Here is a 24144-nt window from a genome sequence, read left to right on the forward strand (position 1 = left end):
CACCCTAAGGCATAGAATTAGCACATTACTTACAGAACTGTCGGTTGTCAGTCGTGGTCAGTCGTCGCAGTCAAGAACGGGGAACGTCTGTGCTGGGCTTCTCACCTTTTGGGTGATAAAGCTCAGAGGAGGGAGAGTTAGAGACAGTGCTGTGAGACCACAGGAAGAGAAAGGCCATTTCTCCAGAGTGAAGCCCAGAGGTATTCCATAAAGCTTATCTGTTAGGACCCGAATGCTGAGACCTTAAATATGAGCGTGAATTAGCCAGATGAAGGGGAGGAAAGAGTATGAATAAAGACCCAGAATGGAAAGGTACCCATTCCCTTGATAAATATTCACAGAGGCTCCTCCAGGCACTGTCCTAGGTGCTGGGAATAGCTCCAAAGAGACCCTAATGATGAAAAGCCCTCACTCTCCTGGGGCTGGCTTGCATTCTGGTGGTTGAATATGGCTGGGATAGGGAGTGTGAGGCTGGACCCATGGGTGGAGCAGTTGGTAAAGGGCATCATGCGCATACTCAAGTGTTTGGACTTGATCCTGAAGTCAGTGGGGGTCCTGAGCACTGAAATCATCGACCTGCATTTGAGATGGATTGTTCCAGCTTACTAGGGGTGGCCCACACTGGTGGCTGGGAGGGAAGGGAGGGTATTGCCAGAACTCCAGGATGGCTTGGCTCAGAGTTGTTGACAATGGGAGAAGTGTCGGATCCAGGAGGTACCGAGATGCCCGTGTGTGCGTCTTGTCGGGTAACTCATGTGCGTCCTTCCTTGAGTGTGAATGTGCGCACATCCACAACGAGAATGTGAAGAGGAAAGGGGAAATTGCCAAGGATCATACCAAGCTTAGCTGCCGGAAATCTTTTTTTTTGAAAAGAACAGGAGTGTGAGTGGATGGATGCATGGATGAATGAATGAATGAATGGGTGAATGAGTAAACAAAACACGCCAAGTTCACTGCTTGCTGCCACATTTGCTTGTAGTTGACAGAGGGCCTGCACATCCATTATCTCAATGATCCCACTCAACAACCTTCTGAGGGATGACTCAGCTGTCTTCCCATTGAACAGAAGGCAACCTGGAGGCTGAGCTGAGCTGCTTTTTCTAAGTCCTACTTCAGCGTTTTTCCAGTTCTCACCTCCCACCCCGGTCCCTCTGTGCTCAGAGGCCGCAGCAAATGATTTTTAGAATCTGTTTCTACCTCCAAGCCTTTAAATTATGAATGGAGCAAAGATCATTTTTATTCCAGTCACATAGCAATTTAGAGAGTTGCCACAGAAGGCCTCATCATCTATTTAAAATTCCTTATAAATGAATGTTGGACGCACTTAACTTTGCCATGTTATGTCTCTCCAGGGCTTTCGCGGTGGCGCTTCCAACGCCAGCGTTCCCTGATCCTAATACACGCAATTTATGCAATGGCAAGTTGCTTTGGTTTCTGTCTGGCTGTGTCTTAGTTTGCGTCGATTTTCCTGTTAACAGGCGGCTGTAATGTCTGGATCTGTATTTCCAGCTTTGCTGTAGAATGTATTTTCAGACTTTAATTAGGACCCCTGTTGGTGAACTGGCCTGAGCCTGCCCAGAAAGATTTGGGGAAAAACAAAAGAAGCTTTCCAAACAGCAAGACCATTTTATTGCTTATTAATTAGTGCCTGCCAAACGGAGGCAGAGGCAGGGAGAGGGGCGAAGGTGACGTGTGGGCCCATTTATCGGGCTGCGTGGGGGGGTTGTTGGGTTATTTTGGGGGGGAGGGGGTACAGTCAGGGCTCTCCAAAGACTTGGAAATCAAGGATCTGAGCTTGTTTCTGAGAGTTAAGCTATGAACTTTAACACACCACGGGGAAGGAATTGAGCCCTAAAAGCATCAGCTTAAGTGATTATGTGAAAAGTGGACTAATGTGTTTTTTCCAATCAAATGACCTGGGCCTCTCTCTTTATGTCTTGTTTGTTCGTTCACCACATTTGGCTGGAACAGCTCCATCCCACCAAGGCACCCTGTGTGGGGCTGGTTGGGGCTGGAGTGGCATCTCTAAGCCCCACCCTTATAGAACCTGTGGTCTGGGATGGAACTCGAAGCTTCATCTTGCTGTACAAATGCGTTAGAGCTGTTCCCAAGGTGATGGATGACATGTTCAAGGAGAGACCACATTCAGGACAGTTGTTAGAAACAGGCAAGCAAGGATAGTATTTAGGCAATGTATTTTTGGCACTGCCCGGGTGTATTAGTCAGCTATGTTGTATTTGTTATAACAAATTGTATTTGCTATAACAAATACAATAGAGTGGGTGGCTTGAACAATAGAAACTTATTTTTCACAGTTCTGGAGGCTGGGAGTTCAAGATCAGGTTGCCAGCATGGTCAGGTTCTTCTGAGGACCCTCTTCCTGGCTGGCAGATGGCCACCTGCTCCCTGTGTCCTCACATGGAGAGGAGAGAGAGAGCTCTGGTCTCCTCCTCTTCTTATGAGCACCCTATGACGCTCCACCTTCGTGACCTCATCTTAACCTAATCACCTCCCTGAGGCCCCACCTCCAAGTACTGTCACATTGGGGGTTAGGGCTTCAACATGTATACATTTTTGGGAGGACACAAACATTCAGTCCACAGCACCAGGGAAGAAGAAATGGTGGTCAGAAGCCTTGGAGCATCCTAGACTGCTGACAAAGCTCAAGGCACAGTGGACAGAAGTCCCCGAAGCGTAGCAAACTGAAGGACTTTTTCTATGATCTATTTGAATTTTTCTTAGCATTCATTAACTCCACACTCATCCAGGCAAACTTCAGATTCTGATTTCCCCTGTAATTCGTGCACAGGAAGAAAACACGTTAACCACACTGACACTCTGGTTCCTGTGTCCGTCCCGGGAAGTCTGTTGGGAAGTGGGCATTCTTGCGTCTCTCTCAAGCTCACATGGTTTTCGTGGGTGTGAGTCAGGCTCTCGGGGCTGGCAGCATCAAGAGTGAGACTCTGGACCTCCCCAGCCTCAGACCAGTGACCTAGTTAAGATGGTTCCCTCTGTGATTGGCCTGGCTCCAGAGAGCCTTCTCTCAAATGGAAAGGAAAGTGGGAAGAACATGGGGTTTCGGTTGGGCAGGCCTGGGTTCAAGTCTGAGCTCTGTCATTTCCTAGGTGTAGGGGTCTACAGTCTTGCATAAGGCACAGTGATTTGACAGAGTAAGATACATCCGCGCTCGTACCAGCCACATGGCCTTGGGAAAGCTACTTAAACTCTCTCTGCCTCCCCTTCCTTATCTGTAAAATGGGAATTCTGATGATTTGAAATGATATATGTAAAATGATTTGGGTGGTAGCCACTTGATAAATGATAGCTATTTTTATTATTATAAGACAAACATAAGGTTAATGCCTATTTATACTTTAGGTCTCAGCTTACGTGTAACTGCTTTTGGGAAGCACTTGCTTCCCAGTGCACATGGACGCCTACCTGGTACACTCTCGGAACACCCTGTGCTTACTGTTCTTGGAGCCCTTCCACATACGGGAATTACCCACCTCTCTTAGTGAACCACGAGCGACTTGAGAGCGGGGATTTATCTTGTTTGCTGTTATAGTCTGGGCTCCATCCTGTTTCACCTGCAGTGTGATAGCCAGGACTCTGGTTGTAGGCACAGAAACCCAACTCAAGCAGCCTGAGCACAAAGGGGCAGAGCTCTGGCTCCTGAACTAAACTTTGGAGACGCCCTGTTCTGTCTGGGCTTCTGAGCAGCCGGCCCATGCTTTCAGTTCCTCCCGATGATGGGAGAGGTGACCCCTGCCCTCTGGAGTTATATCCTCATAGCTTGAGAGTCAAGGGGAAAGAGAGAGCTACTCCTCCCTTTCTGGTTCAGAAAATTCCAGGTTTGGATTCTGGGCAGCCCTGCCTGGGTCACGGCTCGCAGGCCCATCATGGAGGATAGGAGGTTGTGCTACTCTGATTAGCCCACACTAGTGTCTCAGGCCCACATTGGGGAGGGTGGGTGTGGGGCAGGGAATGAGCATCAGCAGCCCCACAAGAGTCATGTGGAAGGGATGGGTGGAGAAGGGGTGGATGCACCACAGAAAGACCCAACCAATGACCGCTCGGTAAGTGCTCAGCTCTTGCCAGCTGAATGTCTACATTCAGACATGAAAAGGCTGCGAGGACGTTTCACACGCTCCAGAAGTCAAAGTCAAGACTCATCCTCCTGAGGGATAAGGAAAGCCCTTGTGACAACGGTAGGTTTTGGAGGCTAGGTAGGAATTTGGAAGGGCAAGAAGAGGGGGAAAGTGTTCCGGGCTGAGATACAGCAGAGTCGAGGTGTCAAGCGGAGAGTTGAGTGTCGGATGTGAGGGAGGGAGGAATGTGAGATGTTCCAGGAACAAGAGTCCTGTTGGGCTGAGCTCTGGGAAGACATAAGGTGGTGTGTTATTTTTCTGGAGCTGCTGTAACAAAGTACTACAAACGGAGTGGCTTACAACAACAGAAATTCATTCTCTCACAGTTCTGGAGGCTAGAAGTTAAAAAGCAAGGTGTTGGCAGAGCCCAGCTCCCTCTGAGGCTCTAGAGGAAGTTCCTTCTTGCCTCTTCCAGCTTCCTGTCGCCCCAGGTGTTCCTTAGCTTGTGGCAGCAAAACTCCAATCCTTGCTTCTGTCATCAGATGGCCATCATCCCTTTGTCTCTGTGTCTTCACGTGGTATTCTCCTCGCTGTGTTTCTCTCCTCTTCTTATAAGGACACCAGCCACATTGGGTCAAGGACCTGCCCTACTCCAGTACAACCTTATCTTTACTTAGCTAATTACATCTGCAATGAACTTATTTCTAAATGAGGTCACATACTGAAGTGTGGGGTTAGGACTTCAACATATCTTTTTAGGGAACACGATTCAACCCTTAGCAGGCAGCAATGACTCAGAAGGCTGCAGAGGTGGATTGAACCAAAGCATGGTGGGTTATGATGGCCCAGCAGAAGGAAATCACTGAAGACCTGGGGTCAGGCGATGGTATGACCCATCAGTGTGCTAACATGGGCTGGAGAGAGTGAGCCTGGCATCTCAGAAGGTCACTGAAGTGATTCAGGGGAGGGACAACAACAATGTTGATCCTGGGTGGTATCATTTGGAATGGGAGGAGCTGAAGGAGGCAGACAGCGGCAGAGACTTAAAGGTGACACCTCAGCTTCTAGTCAGGTTGACCAAGAAGTGGGTGGACACAAGCTCTTGGAGGAAGGATGCAAGTTGAGGCCAAGGTGGCTTGTAACTTACTTGTGGCAATGACTATGATGCCTGCATGGTACCAACAGCAGCCAAGTGCCATTCACCCCTGGAATTCCATCCATTACTGCCTTGTTCACTGCCCCCCCCATCATACCTGGAGTGCTCTCTTTCTCCCGTTTAGCTAGTGATGATAGTAATCACGTTGACTACCATGAACTTAAAAAAACCCTGCTCAGTACCTGGAGCTCTGTGAAGTGCTTTATGTACAGCATGCCGCTGGATCCCTCAGATAACATGGCGAGGTGGGCATGGCCATGCCTATTTTGCAGATGAAGATACTGAGACTCAGATTAAGTTACCTGTGTCATCTCACACTAGACGGGGTTGGGGCCTGATTTGAACCTAAGCTGGCTTGTCCGTGCTTTGAGCTTTCCTACCACTCTGCTTCCCAAAGCACTGCCCTTGTCTTCTCTGATGGGGCTCATCTTGTTTTGTCTTATTATCTACATGTGTCTTGACACTTCTGCTGAAGTGTGAGCTTCCTGATAGAAGGGCTGTGGCTTCCTCCCTGTAGCTCCCCTGGCACCTCTGTTGTGGTCGGTTGCACTAAACCGGCAGCACGCAGGTGAAGGGTTTGAGGTGGCAGGGGGTGTGTGTGTGTATCTGTTGGGAGGCAGAAAGATGAGCAAGGGGAGGAATGTCCAATGGCGTCTCAGTGTCTACATAACCAGCTGCTGGAGAGATGGAGTCTTAGTGCCCACAGAGAATGTGGTTGAGCAAACCAGCATGCAAGCAACCAGGTGCAAGCTACGGCTGTCCCACCAGATGGGAAGAACTGTCTCACCAGCAGAGTACAGGACCCCAGCTGCCAACAGTGGAGAAACAGCCTTCTGGAGGTCTGGAACCAGACCCCAGGGGCAGTGGCGGGAGAGGGCAGACACACCCATGCTCTTGTAGAACTCTATTCTAGATGAGGGAGCCCGACAGGAAGCAAGGAGACGAATCCATGACCAAGAGGAGGTCAGAGATAATAAGGGCTAAGGACAAAAGAGAACAGTGATGCTGTGGAGAGTGGGCAGATCAGGAAGGGCCTTCCTGAGGAGGTGAAATGAGGGCTGAGGTGACAAAAAGGGCCAGCCATGTGGAGACCAGAACAGAGCGTTCCAGCCAGAGGGGACACAAAAAGTGTCCAAAGCAGGAACGAGCTTGGGGTGTTCTACAAAGAACAACTCTGGACAGTGTGGCTGGAGGGGAAGAGCTGGGGGAGAGTTGGGGAGAGGACGTCAGACAGAACCTGGGGCACTGAATTCCCACCTTTCCTGTGTGGTCCCACGTGGAAATTAATGTTTGTGCCCCTTTCCAAGAAACTCCGCTGAGACTACTGGTGGCTGGAGGTGGGCAGTTTGGGGCTCCAACTAGGACAGCTGATGCCCCAGCCTAAGGGCTCTTCCCATATTGTGCTCTGGGTGGTGGCTTTCCCTGGAATTGTTCAGGACACAAACAGAGCCTGTGTAAGACTGCCTTGGAACCTTCAGTTGCCCATGGCCCCATCTGGCTGCCCTGGGCCTGAGGAGAACCCGATTTCAGAAAACCTATGCCCCATTTAGCCCTATCTGTGAGTTCCAGCTCCCGGGCTGGGAAGCACTGATGGAGGGCCTGTAGACCGTGATAATGACTTTGGATTTACTTAGCTTGCAATGAGAACCCATTAGAGGGTTTCCAGCCAGGAATTGATATTAGCTGATAAACAATTTTTAATATTACTTTGGCTGACCCACGGAAAATGGGAGGAGGAAGAATTGGGAACAGGAATTGTAAACGGGGAGCAGGGCTGCCACAAACAGGTGGGTGGATTGTGCACTGCTCACCTCCAGAGCACGGTGTCAATGGTGGTTTTATGCTCTGCTGTTGCTATCTTGAATTGCTTGGTAATTTTTGAATGAGGACCTCTGCATTTGTATTTTGCATTGGGCCCTGAAAATTGCGCAGCTGCTCCTGCTGTGGTGGATAAAGAGATGACGCCAGCAAGTTTGGGTCCGCCCATACAGAACTACAAATTCAAACCAGAATGAATCCGGGGGCAAGAGATGCTCATGACTTCACATATGTAAAGCACTTGGAGAAGAGCCTGGATTGTGGAAGTGCTTTGTAAGCATTAGCTGTGATAGTAATAAGAATTATTATAAGGAAATTTAGGAGTGTAGGCTAAGAGGGTCCTTGTACTTTAGTCTCAGGAGGAAGAGAACAGAAAAGGCTGCCTAGAGATGAATGTTTGTCTTGGAAGCAAAAGTGTGCGCACCGAGGTGGAACTCAGTTTGGAATTCTAAGGGTAGCATTTGCCAGCTCCTTGCAACATCCAGGGCCCTGGATTTTGCCCCAGCAGTTTGACAACCTACTGCCCCAGTGTGTCTGGCAGGTGGCAATGCTTTGAGAGAAGCTGTGCCTGGGAAAGTCCCCCAGGCACCCAGTGATTGAGAGAAGGAAGGCTGCCAGTGCTTCTTCTAGCCCTGCGGAACTCAGGGTCAGGAAGAAAGTGCTGGCGGGGGCGAGAAGCCAGAGCTGGGCATCCCAGAGGCCCCCCCGGAGGCCGGGAGCGAGGCTTCACCCAGCACCTTCCCTGCCCTCATTCTGTCAGATGGAGGCATCGCACAGTCTGCTTTGGAGAGTGCGGCTTTGGGGCTAGCGCTTCCAGATCAGCAGCGCTGGGATCTTCCAGTGCCATGTCACTGCTCCCTGATGACGTCCCTTCTTTGCTGTTTGTCACCTTGAGAAATGGTGTCAGGGAATTTACCCATCTTCTAGGACTGAGGCCTAGGTTTCTTTAGCAAGACTTGTTATGTTGTATGAAAGCAAAGAGGACAGTGGCGTCATCCATGCAGCACACCTTAGGTAGCGCCCACTCTGTGCTGGTCAGGGGAGTTAATGGTGACCCAAGTGTTGCCTAGTGAGAGAGACAGACATCACTCTGGTTGTGTGTTGCTGAGTAGCAAACTACCCCCAAAGGTAGGAGCTTACAACAACCATTTTTTCCTGTCTCATGATTTCGTGGGTCAGGAATTCAGGCATCCCTTGCTTGGGCAATTCTTCTTTGCCATATCATGTTGACTAAGGTCACTCTGTGAAATTCAGCAAGCAAATAGGAGGGCTGAGAGATCCGCAGTGGCCTCACTCACAGGTCTCACATCTGGATGCGGATGGCCTTTGCTGGGGATCATCGGCTGGAGCACCTGCAGGACAATCTTGGTGTAGCCTGAGTTTTTGTACAGCAGCTCACAGAGTATTTCAAGGGAGGAGCAGAAGCTGCCAGACTCGTAAGGCCTGAGCCCAGACACTGGCACAGTGTCACTTCCACATTGTTCTAGTGATCGAAGCCGACGTAGAGTCAAAGGGAGGGGACTCAGATCCCACCTCTCAATGGAAGGCATGTCAAGGATCTTGAGCAATTACGGCCATCTTCAAGCTGTCCTGAGCATGAACACAAAGAATTACAGTTCACTGTTGTAAAGAATATGCCAAAGGCTATGTAATTACGTAGAGAAGAGGGGGCCCTGATTCTATTCAGGCATCGGTGAGGGGGGATGGTTGTAGATGGCTAGGGGAGGGGAGAGTCAGGGAAGATGGCATAGGGGGGCAACATTTGAACATTTGAGCTAGGTCTTGAGACAGCTGGGAGTTGTCAATCATGATAAGGTAGGATGGTAGGAGGCTCCCAGTGGTGGGTACAGCATGTGCAAAGGCACAGCACTATGGGAGGAATATGGTGTGTTGAGCGTAGGCTGTGGGAGGGTGGGGAGGCAGATGAGCCCAGAGAAGCAGGCAGAGAGAGGTCGTGTTTTTCAGTAAGGGATTGGTGAGATCAGATCTGCTTTGTAGAAAGACCTCTGCATTAGCATGGCGGACGGTGTGGGGTGGCAGGAAGACCAACCCCTTGTAATAATTTTGACTCTTAACTCCCCAGGGCCTCTACTGAGGCAGTGACAATGGGTATCGGAGAGGGGACAGATCTGGAAGCTATTTAGGAGACAGAATCGATAGAACTTAGTGACCAGTTTGACGTGAGGAGTGAGCAGGAGTGAAGAGTCCAGGCAGGGCTTGGGGTTTTCTGCTGGAGTGATGGGGTGTCTGGTGGTGCCACTCAGCAAGGTGGCAGATGGGAGCACGTTTGGGAGGTGAAGATAGTGAGCTCAGCCCTGGATTACTGCGTCACGGTGCCAGGTGGAGGCGCCCAGGAGGGGTTCGGGTAAAGGCGTGGAGCACTGCAGGAAGTCTGAGCTGGGAATCCAGATTTGGGAGTCGTTAGCTTTCAGGCATTGGTTGAGGCAGAGGGACTGTATGAGACTTCCCAGAGGGCATGTAAGGGCTAGAAGAGGGTGTGGACTGGGGAGGGGGCTCTGGGCTCCTCCAATATCTTAGAGGTGGACGAAGGAGACGAGCCCACAATGGAGGTAGAAGAGGAGCCGTCAGGAGGCAGAAGGATGAAGACAGGCCTCTTGGAGGGCAAAGGAGCAAGGTTTCTGGAGGAAGAGAGCTCTCTGAATGGGCGGGTTCTGTGGAGTGGACCCCGGGAACCAGCGGACGTGGGCTGAGGATATGGGAGATGAGGAAGCTCGGTGGAGACTCTTTTTCCAGAAGTGTGAATTCTGGAAGCATGGCAATGCTTGCTCAAGAGACCTCAAGGCTCCTGTCTTCAGGCAGACCCCCATGAGATCAAGCATTCTGGAGTGGCTGGGTCATATGGTAATTAGTCTGTAAGGTTTTAAAATATTTTTTCCTGATGATCTCTAGGATTGAGACAAATCTTGGGGAAAAAAAAAAAAGAAAGAAAAAGAAAAAAGAAGAAAGAAGCAAGAAAAGAAAGGAATCCTCTGTGTCACTTTGCAGACCTCATTGTCCTCCAGGGCCACCCCCAAAGTCATAGTAAAGGGCAGAGGCTCTGGGCCCTGCTCGCTGTCTCCGAGGGTCTGAGAGCATTAGAAACTCCTGGGACCTTAGTTTACAGGCAGTCCTGGTGGCCAGAGAGAGGTTGTGTAAGTGACTTGCCGCTGGAGGCCCTTTCGAATATCGTTCCGTGCCCTCGGCCCTGCGCTTTGGCCAGAGTTGCTTGCACAGAGAAACAGGGATCTGCGTATGTTTCCCCATTTTCCTCTTCTGGGCTGGCCTCTGTGAGGGCACAGACAACAAGTACATGTCCCTCGACTGGTCTTAGCCCTTGAGCCAGCACTGCCATGGCCAGGCTGTCTGGGGACATGGCTGGGCCCAGTTCAGAGGTGCTGTCAGTGGGCTCTGGGAGCTGCCACCGTCCGCATCGGGGGTTACGGCCGAGGCCTGAGGCTGTACGGCAGGTGGTGACCAGCGTGAGCTGTGGTGGTGGCAGGCTCTGCAGAGGGTGTGTTCAAACACAACCTGCCCTCCGCGACCTTCTCCCCTTGCTTTCACACTGGATCCCTGATGTCACATCTCTTCATGACACTCCACATCATGACACTTATGCATGCAACTTCCACATTAGCATGTTATCTTTAAAACCATTGAAAAGATGCTGCTCTTGGTGAATGAGCTCAAGGAAACCACTGCTGCCGTCCCTGCTTCATCACACTGCCCAGTGACGGTTATTTTGGGGTTTGGTTACGTTTTCAGATGAAGTGACTGGGAGGGAGACTCCTCTCCCCACCCCCTGCCACTTCCCTCCCCTCTGCTCCCCACTCTATTTATAGAGCCCTGGTGTGGGAGCCCGAGGTCAGCCGTGGACAGCACAGGCGAGCCCTCCTTGTGTTCTGGTGGAGGGAGGAAGATCCGAAATGGATGAACTCAAAAATAAAGAAGGTAATTCAGGCTGGCATCCGTGCTACCAAATACCTACCCTGATTAGAGGAGGACAGAGGGGGCCTCCATGCGGGGAGACCTGAGGGGTGAGGAAAGCCCATGTAAAGATCATGGCGGGTGTGCCCGGCAGAGGCCTGGCCGGTGCAGAGGCCTGGCTGGGAAGGAACTTGGCATGGGTGTGGAACTGAAAGAGGACCCCAGTGCCCGCCGCCTGAGCTGGGGAGGGCGCGAGGGGCCCAAAAGGTGGGCCGTGGGGGAGCAGGGTTTCCGAGTACTCAGGGCAGTCATTTTAGGGTGATAAGCAGTGGTCAGAGGAACACTTGAGAGCCCCCCTGGCTGTGTGGGAGGACAGATTATACAGGGAAGAGAGAGGCATGGCGACTGTTCTCCCCGGCTGACCCTGTGGCTGTGGGCCAGTCCCTTATCCTCCTGGACATCAGGTTTCCCTCTGCCCAGGGTCGTGGCTGAGCTTGCCCGCTGGACTCCTGGGCAGCCTGGACACATACGGTTTCGAGATGCCTTGCTCTATCTTAGCCACCCCTGCCTCTCCTCCAGCATGGCCCCTGGCCACTGCCCTGCTCATTCCAAACTCCGGACTACCATCCTTCTTAACCTTTTCAATATTAAAAATCTCAAACAGAAGGGCCGGCTCGATGGCATAGCAGTTTAAATTCGCTCACTCTGCTTCGGTGGCCTGGGTTTACCAGTTTGGATCCCGGGAGCAGACCTACGCACTGCTTATCAAGCCATGCTGTGGCAGGCATCCCACCTATAAAGTAGAGGAAAATGGGCACAGATCTTAGCTCAGGGCCAGTCTTCCTCAGAAAAAAGAGGAGGATTGGCGGTGGATGTTAGCTCAGGGCTAATCTTCCTCAAAAAAAAAAAAAAAAGAACTCAAACATAAAGGAAAATGAAAAGTCTAGTCAAATAAACACGCATATACTCAACCATTAACATTTTGACATTTTTGCTTATATTTTCTCTATCTATAATCTTTTTTCCTGAATCATTTGAAGGGTGCGGACATCATGACCTTTTATTATAAATACTATAGCATGCATCTCTTAAAATATTCTCATAAAATATTCTTAATGTAGTAAAATACATTTTTAATATAATAAAATATATTATTAATGTAATAAAAATGTAATATACACTATATATCATGGAACATTATTCAGCCATAAAAAAAGAATTAAATCTTGCCATTGGTGACACCATGGATGGACCTTGAGCACACTGCACTTGGTGAAATAAATCAGACAGAGAAAGACTAACACCGTATGATCTCACTTATATGTGGAATCTAAAAAAAAAAAAAAGCAGAAACAGAGAATAGATTTGTGGTTGCCAAAGATGGTGGGTGGGAGAGTGGGCAAAATGGGTAAAGATGGTCAAAAGGCACAAACTTCCAGTTATAAGATGAATAAGTCTGGGGCTGTAATGTACAGCTTGGTGACTGTAGTTAAGAACATTGTACTACATCTGTGAAAGTTGCTAAGAGAGTAGATCTTAAAAGTTCTCCTTATAAGAAAAAATTTTGTAACTATGTGAGGTGATGGATGTTAACTAAACTTATTGTGGTGATCATTTCCCAACATACACATATAGCAAATCATTATGTTATACACCTTATATACAATGTTAGATGTCAATTATATCTAAATAAAACTGGAAGAAAAAAAGGATAAAAATATTCTTTCATGTGGCCATAATCAAAAAAATGAAAAATAACCACTTACTATCATCTTATATATCTAGTCTGTATTAAATTTCCTTAATTAACCCCCCAAATGTGGTGTTAGTGTGTTTGAACTGGGATCCAATCAAGGATCATGCATTATATTGGGTTGTTTCTTTAGTTTCCTTCAATGTAGGATATCCCCCTCCACCCCATTTTTCCCTCAGATATTGACTTTTTGAAGAGCCAGAGCAGTTGTCTTGTAGAATGTCTGGATCCTGGTTTGTTAAATTATTTCCGCATGGTGTCATTTAATTTGTTCTTCTATTAGCTATATTTCCTGTAACCTGGAAATTAAGTCCAGAGGTCTGATTAGATTCAGGTTAAATGTTTTTCGCAAGAGTCCTTGATGTTACGAACTTCATATTGCATCCCACCAGGAGACACACTAGATCAGATTGTCCCATTATTAGTGACATTAGGTTTAATAATGTTCCTTGAGGGTAGGAAAATTACTAGACTCCGTTTCTATTTCCCCATAGTGTGCGAAAAAAGGCTGAACGTACGGTAATGCATGATAGGTACAGTCAGTTCTTGTTATTGGCGGTCACCATGTTCTACAAAGTCACGATAACACTGAATTAGGGAACATGGAGCCACTGCTTCTAGGGGAAATACAGGGTTAGGCTCCTGTGAGCCTCTGGTCGCACCATTTTCCTCAATGGATCAGTCCAGAACCTTGTTTCATGTGTGTGTCTGTTTAAAGACATGCTCTTTAAAATATACTTCTGATTCATTAACATTGAACTCACGGCCAACAGCGCTGGAACTCATTCCCTAGCGAAGCTTCTCTAACGTGTGTATTTTCTCTGTAAGGCACCTCACAGCCTTCTTGAACTTGGGAACACTAGCCAGCCCTTCAGCACTATGCTTGGCGGGCATTTTAAACAGCGAAATCCCCAACAGAAAGGGCAAAAAATGCAAAAACTATGGCACTAAATAGACTGAAAAGGAAGACACTTGCTTACAGTGTGAGAGCCGAAACAGAGGTCGCCTTGTTCAACTTCAGCTGGGATCGTGCACGGAGGGCAACTCCTTGGAGGGTCTGCCTGAGTCCCTGAACGACCACTTAAGAGCTACGAGTATTGATTTGGGGACTACAAATAAATTATAGTGAGTAAGTGAATTCAAAACATGAAATCTTCAGATAAAGAGGATCGACTAAATGTGTTGGATTAAATCAGTTTGAATTAGCAGTGTGCCCATGGATTAGTGGCATTTCCTCTTACCTTACCTGTCCTGTGACTGGGTGAACTTTGAAGTTTTTTTCCAGTGCTGGAATCCCAGGGACTGGGTGGGAATTGAATTTTCTTTCCGTTTGGCTTCCCGTGGTTGGAGGGACCCTGATCACTTTCCTTTGCCGCAGGTTTGTGGATTTCCACACCGCCGCCTCCACCTGCTCACCATCCCGGGCCTCCCTGCTCACCGGCCGGCTGGGCCTTCGCCATGGAGTCACGCACAACTTCGCAGTCACCTCTGTGGGGGGCCTTCCACTCAATGAGACCACCTTGGCGGAGGTGCTGAAGCAGGCTGGCTATGTCACTGCGATGATAGGTAACACTGGAGCCCCACAGCCCAGACCGCCAACTCCCCCGCTGCATTTACTGTGATGGCTGCTTCATGTTTGTGTAGCCTCAACGAGCTGCCCCCTCTTCTGCTATGTCTGCTTTCTCGTTTACTTCTTGCTGTATAAGTTAGGAATGCTTTCAGCGATAAGCAATTGAAAAGACCTAACAGTGGACTAAATCGTACGTGGAGATATTTTCCTCCCATCATAACAAGCTTAGAGGTAAGTGACTGCTGTCATTGGCTTGTTCTCTCTTTCTGCTCTGCTGATCTTACTACGCTGGCTTCTGTCCTCGTGCTTATTACCTGTAGATTGCAGTGTAGCAGTTTCAGTACCATTCACTATAAATTGGCTCAAGGAAGGAAAAAGAGAGGAGAGGCAGTGCCAACCTTATCTGTTCACTTTTACCAGGAAAGAGATCTTTTCTCAGACACTTCCCCTCCCCCCAGCAGAAATGCACTTAAATCTTATTGGTGGAGCTGGGTCACATGGCCACCCCTCACTGCAAGGAAGGCTGGGAAACTGGGGTCCTGATTATGGTTGATTTGGACTTGGGCACGGGTCCTTGACTCCCTGAACAAAACTAAGGTTCTATTAGCCAGATAAGTGGGGACATGGGTGTAGGGTAGGCAAACAGCAGTGTCTGCCACACTGTCCAACAGCTTCCTTTCCTTTTAAATTTTTGTAGGGACCTCTTGCTCTGCATTTATTTGGTGCCAGACACTGGGCTGAGTTTATTTGCATCAGGGTATGGTGATGCCTTCTGAGATTACGGTTTCCCCCATTGTCTAGGTGAGAAAACAATTTCAGATGGCGAAGAGACTCATTCACTGTTGCCTAGCCTGGAGCGGGTGGAGGCCAGACCTGGACGGGCTTTTATGCTTTGCTGCACCACCTGTCTCCCCTCCAGAGGCCGAGACAACCCAGCGGTCCCTGCAGCATCCTTAGGCTGCCTGTGCTTGTTATTCTGACTCTCCAAGAGCTGAGTCCAGTGGGATTCCTGTCTCCCTCCACCATTCATGAAGTGGCAAGGGAGGGTGTGCTGACAAATTGGATGGCGCTTGGAGAGCCCGTCTTAGCCTCTAGGAGGCTGGCATTTGTGATGTTGGCCCTGCCTCCTCCTCTGGATCAAGGATCCTGACATACTTCTACACTAGGTCAAACTGAAGTGTGGCATTCATTGTCCCAGGAGGGCAAGCCCCAGTTGGTAGGGGGAAGTACCAATTAAGGCCCAAGCTTTCTCTACTTTTCAATCCCTTTGTCTCCATACCCTGAGGTATTAATTATTGCGACACTCCCACTATGGGCTGAGTGGCATTACTAGCCCCATTACAGTCATCCATGTAATGCTCACAGCCAGGAAGGGTTTGGCTCTCTGACTCTAAAACTTCCTGCTGCAGCAGGGGGCTGGGTTCTTCTTGAGCTGGATTTGATCTGCTCTTCCCTCCCTCTTCACGCCTTTAAACTCCAAGGAGGCAATTGATTGCAGATGAAGTGCTTAGCTGCTCCCCTCCCCCATCACTACTCGTTAGTTGCCCCTTTGGCGTGTCCCGGTGAGGGTGTTTACACATCCACTTGCTGAGATTCTGAATTTCCTATAAGCACGCTTATAGGAAAAATCAAAATCCTGCAGGAGCATCAAGTCCACGTACACCACTCACAGCTTCCTGCCGATCGTGATCCACGTTAATGTGTTTCCACCCAGTTGCGTGCATACCACTTGGTCCTCCTTTTTCCCCTTCATGTTATTTTATATTTGCAGGTAATATAATTTTACACATTTATTATAGTTGTTATAATTTTAAAATTTCAATAGAATCTTCTATTTCCGTGTAATGCATAATCCAAACATTCCTCATAACGCTTAATCCGTTTCCCTCAACTTTTTATTACATATTTTTTCAAACCTTTGGAGCAGCTGCAAGAGGAAATAATAGACACCATATACTCTTCACCTACGGTCACCGAGTGTTTATTTTTACTACATGCATCCATCTTTAAAAGAGAGTGTGGAAGTGTTTTATTGAGGCCACATAAAATAATTTACTTAGTTGTGCTCTTGGGGTTGCCTGTGGATTTCTCTCCTCTGTGTTGCCTAGTGCTGCCACTTCAGATCTTTGTGCCACATTCTTTTCCTTGCTCCCTTGCCTTGTGGGTGATTCCCTGGGGTCTTTACTCCTTAGAGCGGAATTAGCAGGTCAGAGAGTTCCACCATTGGCAGAGCTCTCACCACCCATTGCCCAATTATTCCCCCCAATGGAACACTTTGATAGAGCGAGGAGCAGCCGGTGTCGGAGTTTCCTTGTTTTCTGGCCTTGAACTCTAGTGGGGAGGTGGTCTCTTGCTCAGCCTCTGAAGGCTGCTGATGTTGGCCAGAGAGGAAGATGAGGAGATGGGGCAGGAACTGGGCATCTTGGAGACTGTCCGGGGCCTGCGCCTGCACCCTGGGCCACCCCAGTGGGCTAGGTGGGGTTGCTGTGGGCACTGAACCCTTGTTGAAGGGCCGAAGGTTAGCGTGCTGGCTTCTCTGGGCCTCCAGGAATGGCCTGTCTTCCCCTTTCACTGCAGGCTTTCCTGTGTGGGTCCTGAGTCATCCTTGCTTGCTTTCTGTCTCCCTGTGGACTCCCTTTCGGTCTCAGAGAGCAAGGCTAGGTTTGCACACCATATCACAGCTTCTCTTTACTTGTCCTTCATTAAGGGCAAGGCTGATGGAGGACTGAGTGTGTGATCAGCTGCCTAGAGGGGCTGGGAGCCCCCACAGGGACTCCTCTGAAAGTCTCTCTCTTGTTTTCCTGCAGGCAAATGGCATCTTGGGCACCACGGCTCTTATCACCCCAACTTCCGTGGTAAGAATTCTTTGGGGGATTTGTTACCTGGGAAACAGAAAATAAGGATCTCTGTGTAAAAGGACTCCATTAATGTTGAAGCCATCCTGCCCTGGGGGGACATCCCGCCTAAGTTAGGACTTCTTGGTTCATAGGGTCACTTGTTTGCATTTGGGGTGCCCCGGGCTCCCTCTGATTTCACATCCCTCTCGCCTGGCACCTTACCTGCCCCTGCCCCCCTCCTTGGTGCCTGCCTGCCCTTCTGGCTCCCCCATTGTGAGCCCATGTTCTCCCTGAGCCAGTTCTTCATGGCTCAGGGAACATTTGGCCCCCATGAGGTCCAGACATGTCTAGTGTAATAAGAAGTAAAAATTGTCTGATGGGTTCACTGAAGCAGGGAACCTGGCCACAAACCCAAACGGGAGATGCTCCCTCTTGGCTTCTTCCTGCAGCTGTTTACTGCCTCAGACTTCTGACTCTCTGGCCTTGGGGAATAGGGCAAGATTAAGATGTCTGAACCAATTCTCTGAAAATCAATTGGCTGATTGGTGAGTTCTCTGAATGTCCAATTCACTGAATTATCGGTGGTTTTTCAAAGCTATAGTTTGTGCCACTGGTCTCCCTCCCTGGCCTGTCTCTTCCATTCCATATGGGAATCCGTGGCCTTTCTCTTAAAAGCACTTTATCCTTATGTCAACTTCTGTGGCTTCTCCCTGCCCCTACCCTGTGTGTGCCTCCCTCCTGCTCCCGCCGTTTTATAAGCAAATGGGTGACCTTTGCCTAAAAGGTGGTTCTCTGGATATTTTGCAGACTTCTCCCTTCCCCAACCCCAGTATCTCTCTCTGCCTCTGTGGAAAAGGGCTTCAGTGCTCTGTTCTAGATCTGGGGGAAGGCATGTACCTGAAGGGTTTTGCAGTTGGAGAATGACTTACAGAGAATTGGCCTGGACCAAGCCTTCAGCCCCTGCCTCCCACTAGCAGCCTTGTCAGCTGACATCCTCTCCAAGTCCTGCCTCCCTGTGGTGCTCCTTCTCCCCCTCTCCTCCCTTGTGCCTACTTCCCAGCTGGGCTTCCATGGCATCTTCCACGTGTGCTTTTGAAAAAATGGCAGATGGAGGAAGTGAAGACTTGGCTTTTCCACTAACTAAAAATTACTCCGGAATTCATTTTTCCTCCCTGGTCTTCAGTTTTCTCACTTGACTCATGCGGGGTTTCGCTAGATCTGACTGTTGACACCTTGAGAGCATATTCCTAGAATTCTGTGCTGGGGGAATCTTGAGACTGGGTCCTGCTCAGCAGGAAGTGGTGCCATTTTGGATTTGTCGTGTCTGCCATGGGAGTGGGAAGGGAGTGGCAAATGGGAAGAGAGAGCACCTTGCATACATTTGCTGTCCCTGGACCAGCCAGTCCCTAAAAGCCTTCTGGCTTGGACCCTCCGAGGTTTCTTGATTCCTGTCTCCAAGTTCACTCCTCCTCCCTCCTGCCTGTTGCACCTCCTCCATGGCGCACTGGCCTGCTTCTCCATCAGCCTCATGGCTTCTCCTCCAAACCCTTCCTACATCATCTCTTATAGCTTAACCTATATATCTTATCTCCCCTTCAGATGGGAAGTCTTTTGAGGGCAGAGTTTATTCTTTTACCCCTTCAAGTATCTTGCATATAGTAAATTTTCACCTAATATTTACTGAATGTGTCTATAATTGCACTGGGGTTGGTAGCTGTTCATTGATTTTCTCTGCTTCTCCCCACTCTGGGTTAACTCTAATCACAAGATTGCAAATCTAGTCTTACAGCCAGAACCCAGTGAAGTGTTTTCTTTGCATACTACAAAGGGATATTAATCAAATCCTCTTTTAATTACATACTCCATAGCACTGCAGTATTAAATCATGGAAAATTAAATTTTTGTCCTGCATGTAAGAATGCAGGCTCACAGAACAGCAGCCAAGTGGGGGTGCTAACCAGTTGCTTTTCTTCCAGGTTTTGATTACTACTTTGGAATTCCCTACAGCCATGATATGGGTTGCACAGATACCCCGGGCTACAACCTCCCTCCTTGTCCAGCATGTCCACCAGGCGATAGATCATCAAGGTAATGCTATCCAAGGCGTTGGCTGTGGGCTCCAGAGCCAGGTGAAGTCCTTAGAGTGTGTCCATCAGGAGTAAATAGGAGTAAATAGGGGGTCTGATAGGGCACAGTTAAGACACCAAAAAAGATAGAGTGTGCATTCAGTGCAAATTTAAATGCATTGTTTGCATGGAGTGCAAGAAAACTTTTACCAAGATGAGGTCAACAAAATTCTTTTATGGGAATTTTCCAGGTTCCTTGGACTGTTTAGCTCAGCTGGGGAGAGCCTGGTGTTGCCAAGGTCTTGCACAGGTGGGCCTCTCTCCTCCTCTGGCTGCTGGCCTTGCTGCTGGACCACTCACCCGGCCCAGACATTGGATACAAGGAGGGAGAGAGAGAGAGAGAAAGTGCACAGGGCTCCTTGCAAGTGTCACCCACTACCCCAACAAATAAGCCTTCATTCCGACCTTGGAATGCCATGTAGGCGCTAAACAGGATGTTTTAAAAACATATTCAATGAAATGGGAAAATGCTCATGATATAATAGTAAGTGACAAAAGCCGGAAACAAATCATCAGTGTGACCTTAACTCCCTCTGTATCTATACCTTTACGGCCCCTTCGAGAGGGACTCAAAGGGAACGTGCCAAAATGATAACAATGGTTCATTCTCTCTGGTTGTGGGACTAAGGGATTGTCATTTTTTTCTTTCTCATTGTATTTTCCAAATATTTTGTAATGAGAATGCAATGCATTTATTATCAGAAAAAGGTAAGAAAGCTTATTCAGGATATAAAACAACACAAACCAGGTGCTCTGCTTTGCTCAGACTGTGCGCTGAGGTTATTTATAAGGTTACAGATGTCTGAGCCACTAGGGGATGGTGAGTCTCAGCTGGCTCATTAATAACACAATCGTTCATATAACGACGGCCATTTATTGAGAAGTTGTTATATTCTAGGCGCTGTATGTACTTCCTCGCAATTCACACAACCACTGTGTGAGGCTGGTCTTGATTCTGATTTTACAGCTAGGAGGCTGACCTTGTTGCCCAGGATACATGGAGCTGGGAAGCAGGGATAGAGATTCCGACCTGGATCTCTCTGAGTCCAGAGTCCATGTCCTCTACATCCTGGCTACTCAAAGTGTGCTTGCTGCACCTGCAGTGTGGGATCATCTGGGCACTTGATAGAAATGCAAAAGTTCAGAGGCCACCGCCAAGGGCTGCATTGTAACAAGATGCTCAGATGATTCCCGTGCACGTTGCCGTGTGAGAAGTGAGGCTACAGAACATCTCGCTGCCCTCCTTGCCCACTGGGGCCTGGGGGGGTCCCACCTGTGGTCACACCTGGCCACATCACGGTATGCCAGATGTCAACCAGTTCCTCTTAAATCCACATTAAATTGAATAGAAAAAACAGGTTGGCTTAGGAGGGAAACAGGGAGAGAATGTAAATGGTGGTGGAGTCTCAACGAGATCTTAAAAAGCTGAAAAATTTGACACAAATGATGAGATTAGCACTGTGTTGCCCAGCACAGAGAAACTCTTTTTCTTTTTTAAAAAAATTGCGGTCTTTGGTGATGACCTACCCCAGTCTGACCTTGTCTCCTGAGCTTCCATTCTGAACTTGTGTGTATATAGGGGTGACAGAGAGTTTTCGTGTGCTCCCAAGTCCCTCCCTGCACCATGAGGACAGTTTGTGTACGTGCGAGGCCTCCTGTTACCTTGCTTCTGTCTCCGTTGCTCTCAGCTTCTCTCCTGGTTCTCTGTGGCACCTAGGACAGAGGGCTTGAGTTTTTATTCAGTTCCTAGTATACCGAGCAGTGTGCAAAGCACTAGCCATTTGTCGTTTCATTTAGTCCTCTCAATACCTGTAAGGGGGCATGGGTACCCCATGTTTCGGATAAGGAAAGTCAGGCTCTGAGAGCTCAGGCAATTTGCCCAAGATCATGGCCAGAGTCATTCCTCAGCCACATTGATGGGCACTCATGTGTCAGGTTCATTTCGATCTGTAAGCTCAAGGGCTGAGTTTGCTTTTCCCAGGAGATAGAATTGGTTTGACCTTCACTTTTTCCAACTGCTCAAGTTTCTCCAAATTTTCCAAACATGGTTTGAAATTTTAAAATTGCTCCTGGCCATCTGTCCTATTGTCAGACATCTTGTCACATGAAGTCCCGATTGTTGACTTAGGAAAATATCAAGAGTTGCATCCCATAGACAGAAGTCGTCGTTAGGGAGGTCAGTGGAAAAAGCAAGCTATGGGGCTACTGATTGGCTGTGCCACGCTGCTTGAGTAATTGGTTGTTTAGACCTGAGTTTTTCTCCCAGCATGAGGGGAGTAATGATGTCCCTTGTTCCCGAAAGTCTTTGTCACCTTTCCAGAATGGCTAGGCTTGTCCAAGGAGGGTAAGCATCTACTCAAAGGGAGTGGTTGAAGGTATTATATTGGTTTTACTCTTGGAGGAAACAGCAGACTGGACAGATCATTTGGGGCCAGGCTATTCAGTATTTTGCTTTTATGAGTCTCGCTGCATTAAAGCATTTTGTTCTGCTCCATGACTACTTAGGTCATGGAAATGAATGCTCTGCCGTCTGTGCTTTCTGCACAGGAACCTTGAGAGGGCCTGTTACACTGACGTGGCCCTTCCTCTCTATGAAAACCTCAACATCGTGGAGCAGCCCGTGAACCTGAGCGGCCTTGCACGGAAGTATGCTGAGAAAGCTACCCAGTTCATTCAGCATGCCAGGTAAGGAGGCCCGGGCCCCCAACCTGCCCTGCCCCCTGGCCTCATCACTCCTCAAAGCCGTGGCAAAGTTCCGTTGCCCAGCAGAGATGGATGTACGCACGTCTCCTGGAAATAAGCCTGGAAACAGTCCCCCGGGAATCTCTAGGCTTGGGTCAGAAGTTCCTCAGCTGTGTTCCCCAAGATGCTGAGGCTCACCCATATCCCTGCTCAGATCATGCTCTACTGTCAGCATCATTTTGTCCTCTCCTACTAGGGTATAAGCTCCCTGGGAGCAGGGCCTGCCCACTGTATACTGGACACTCAAGGCTTTTGTTGAATTTGTTAGTTGGCGGGGTATGTTCATTTCTTATTGCTGCTGTAACAAACTTACTACCAACTTATTGGCTAAAACAAGAGCAATTTATTCTCCTCCAGATCTGGAGTTCAGACTTCTGCAATGAGTCTCATGGGGCTAAAATCAAGGTGTCTGCAGGGCTGTTTCCTTTCGGAGGCTCCAAGTGAAAAATCGTTTCTTGCCTCTTCCAGCTTCTGGTGGCTGCTGGCATTCCTTGGTTTATGGCTGCATCGTTCTAGTCTCTACTTCTATTGCCCCCTTGCCTTCTCCTCTTCTGTAGTGAAATCGCCCTCTGCCACGCTCTTATAAGGATGTTTGTGGTTACATTTAGGGTCTACATGGAGAATCCAAGATAATCTCCCTATCTCAAGATCCTTAACTTAGTTGCATCTGCAAAGTTGCTTTTGCCATTAAGGTAACACTCCCAGATTCCAGGCACTAGACCCTGCATCTTTGGGGACCACATTGTTGATCAGTGTTACCCACATTGGTTACAAATTCTAGCATCCAAAGAGCCCAGGTAGGCAGCCTTAAAGAGGGAAGCAGGTGGAGTGTAAGGTATTAGGGAGTGGTGGAGCCTCTGGTGAACTTGAAAGCACATGCCCCATCTAAGGGGGCAGCTGCTCCCTAGCTCCTGCTTCTTTATGGGAATGGGAGCCTGGACTATCAGCTCTTTCCGTTTCACACGAGAGACAGGATGCCTGGCTCTGGTGTGAAATCTCCTGATCTTTAAATGTTAGAAACGACCAATTAAAAATAACAGAAAGCGAAAAACAGAACCAAGCCACAGTGTGTCTCTACCCAGCTGTGCGTGTGTGAGGGCTGCTGGTTTGCATCCTCTGTCAGGTTGGGGCAGAGAGTGGGTATTAGGAAGCAGACACCTCGCAAATGGTGCACACTCAGGTGCACATGCATAGATCATGCATGGTATGCAAGCACATGCACGCACATGTGCAAACACACCATCTCCCCTCCCCAGCCGCCTCAGGCCTTGTCCTGACCCTTCACAACTGCCCTTGTGCTGTCTTTTAATGAGCTCACATCTGCCGGTCTCATCTCTCCCCTAAGATTGCACACTCCTCAAGGACATTGGAAATTTCCAGTAGGTCCTTTGGTGTCTCCACAGCCCCAGCCTAAGTGGGCAGGAAAAAATGTGCTGCGAGCCTGTCGCCTTCTGCAGGATTAAAAATGGACTCCGTCTGTGGATGACCGACCACATCAGCTCCTCAAATGTGCACGAGTCCCCCCACCCCTTACTCAACCACGTTGGACTTTTCTGGAGAGAAGGGCAGCAGGGAGGGGAGAGGCGGCAATGTAGCAGACCCATTTACGATGTGTTCTTGATCATAAAACCAACTTAAGGCTTAAATCTCAAGAACAGCCCCTTGGGGCTTCGGAGATTGCATCTGACCAGTTTTTCAGGGCTTTCTGAGAACTCCGGCTTTTCTCAGATGGCTGATATGGAAAGGGCAAAGTCTCTTCTCTGGTCCGGAGAGTCGAGCATTTCTCTACTCCCTGGAGCTTCAAGATAGTTCCAGGCCCCGCTCCTTGTCTTCCCTCTCCTTTCCTGCATCCTGTGACAGGTGATGCTCCACGGCTGGTGCGGACAGTCCACTCCTGCTCTCGCAGTGCCATGAACAGCACAGTGTTCTCAGAGGAAGGGTGGCAGCCTGCTGGGCACGAGGGACTGTCCCCAGAACACTGGCTCTGAAGTGGGGATGGTTCTGCTCATCCCCCAGTTAGTTAATTGGTTAAAAGATAAACAAATCAATGAACAATCTCCTTATCAGATGAAAAGGGTGAAGAGTTTGCTAATTGATTAACTAATTATTAAGTGAACAGTGACATGA

The 24144-nt window shown here is 48.8% G+C and overlaps 1 protein-coding gene across 9 annotated transcripts in view; it reads left to right on the plus strand.

Moving 5' to 3' along the window:
* The window catches only part of ARSG (arylsulfatase G), a 109361-nt gene that overhangs the window by 46482 nt on the left and 38735 nt on the right, over positions 1-24144 (plus strand). For 5 of the 9 annotated variants that reach the window (XR_011493905.1, XM_044745612.2, XM_044745613.2 and 2 more), the window contains 4 exons: positions 14121-14308; positions 17120-17167; positions 19126-19237; positions 21823-21960. Coding sequence is in view for 8 of the 9 variants with exons in the window: in XM_044745612.2 (XP_044601547.1) it covers positions 14121-14308; positions 17120-17167; positions 19126-19237; positions 21823-21960 (486 nt within the window). In the remaining variant the exon portion in view is untranslated. Of the gene's footprint in view, positions 1-10904; positions 11014-14120; positions 14309-17119; positions 17168-19125; positions 19238-21822; positions 21961-24144 lie in introns of all 9 variants that reach the window. The other 4 variants (XM_070483483.1, XM_070483484.1, XM_070483482.1 and 1 more) reach the window with 2 other exon arrangements.

Source organism: Equus asinus, chromosome 13 (assembly GCF_041296235.1).
Source record: "Equus asinus isolate D_3611 breed Donkey chromosome 13, EquAss-T2T_v2, whole genome shotgun sequence".
In the NCBI taxonomy this organism is placed as follows: domain Eukaryota; kingdom Metazoa; phylum Chordata; class Mammalia; order Perissodactyla; family Equidae; genus Equus; species Equus asinus.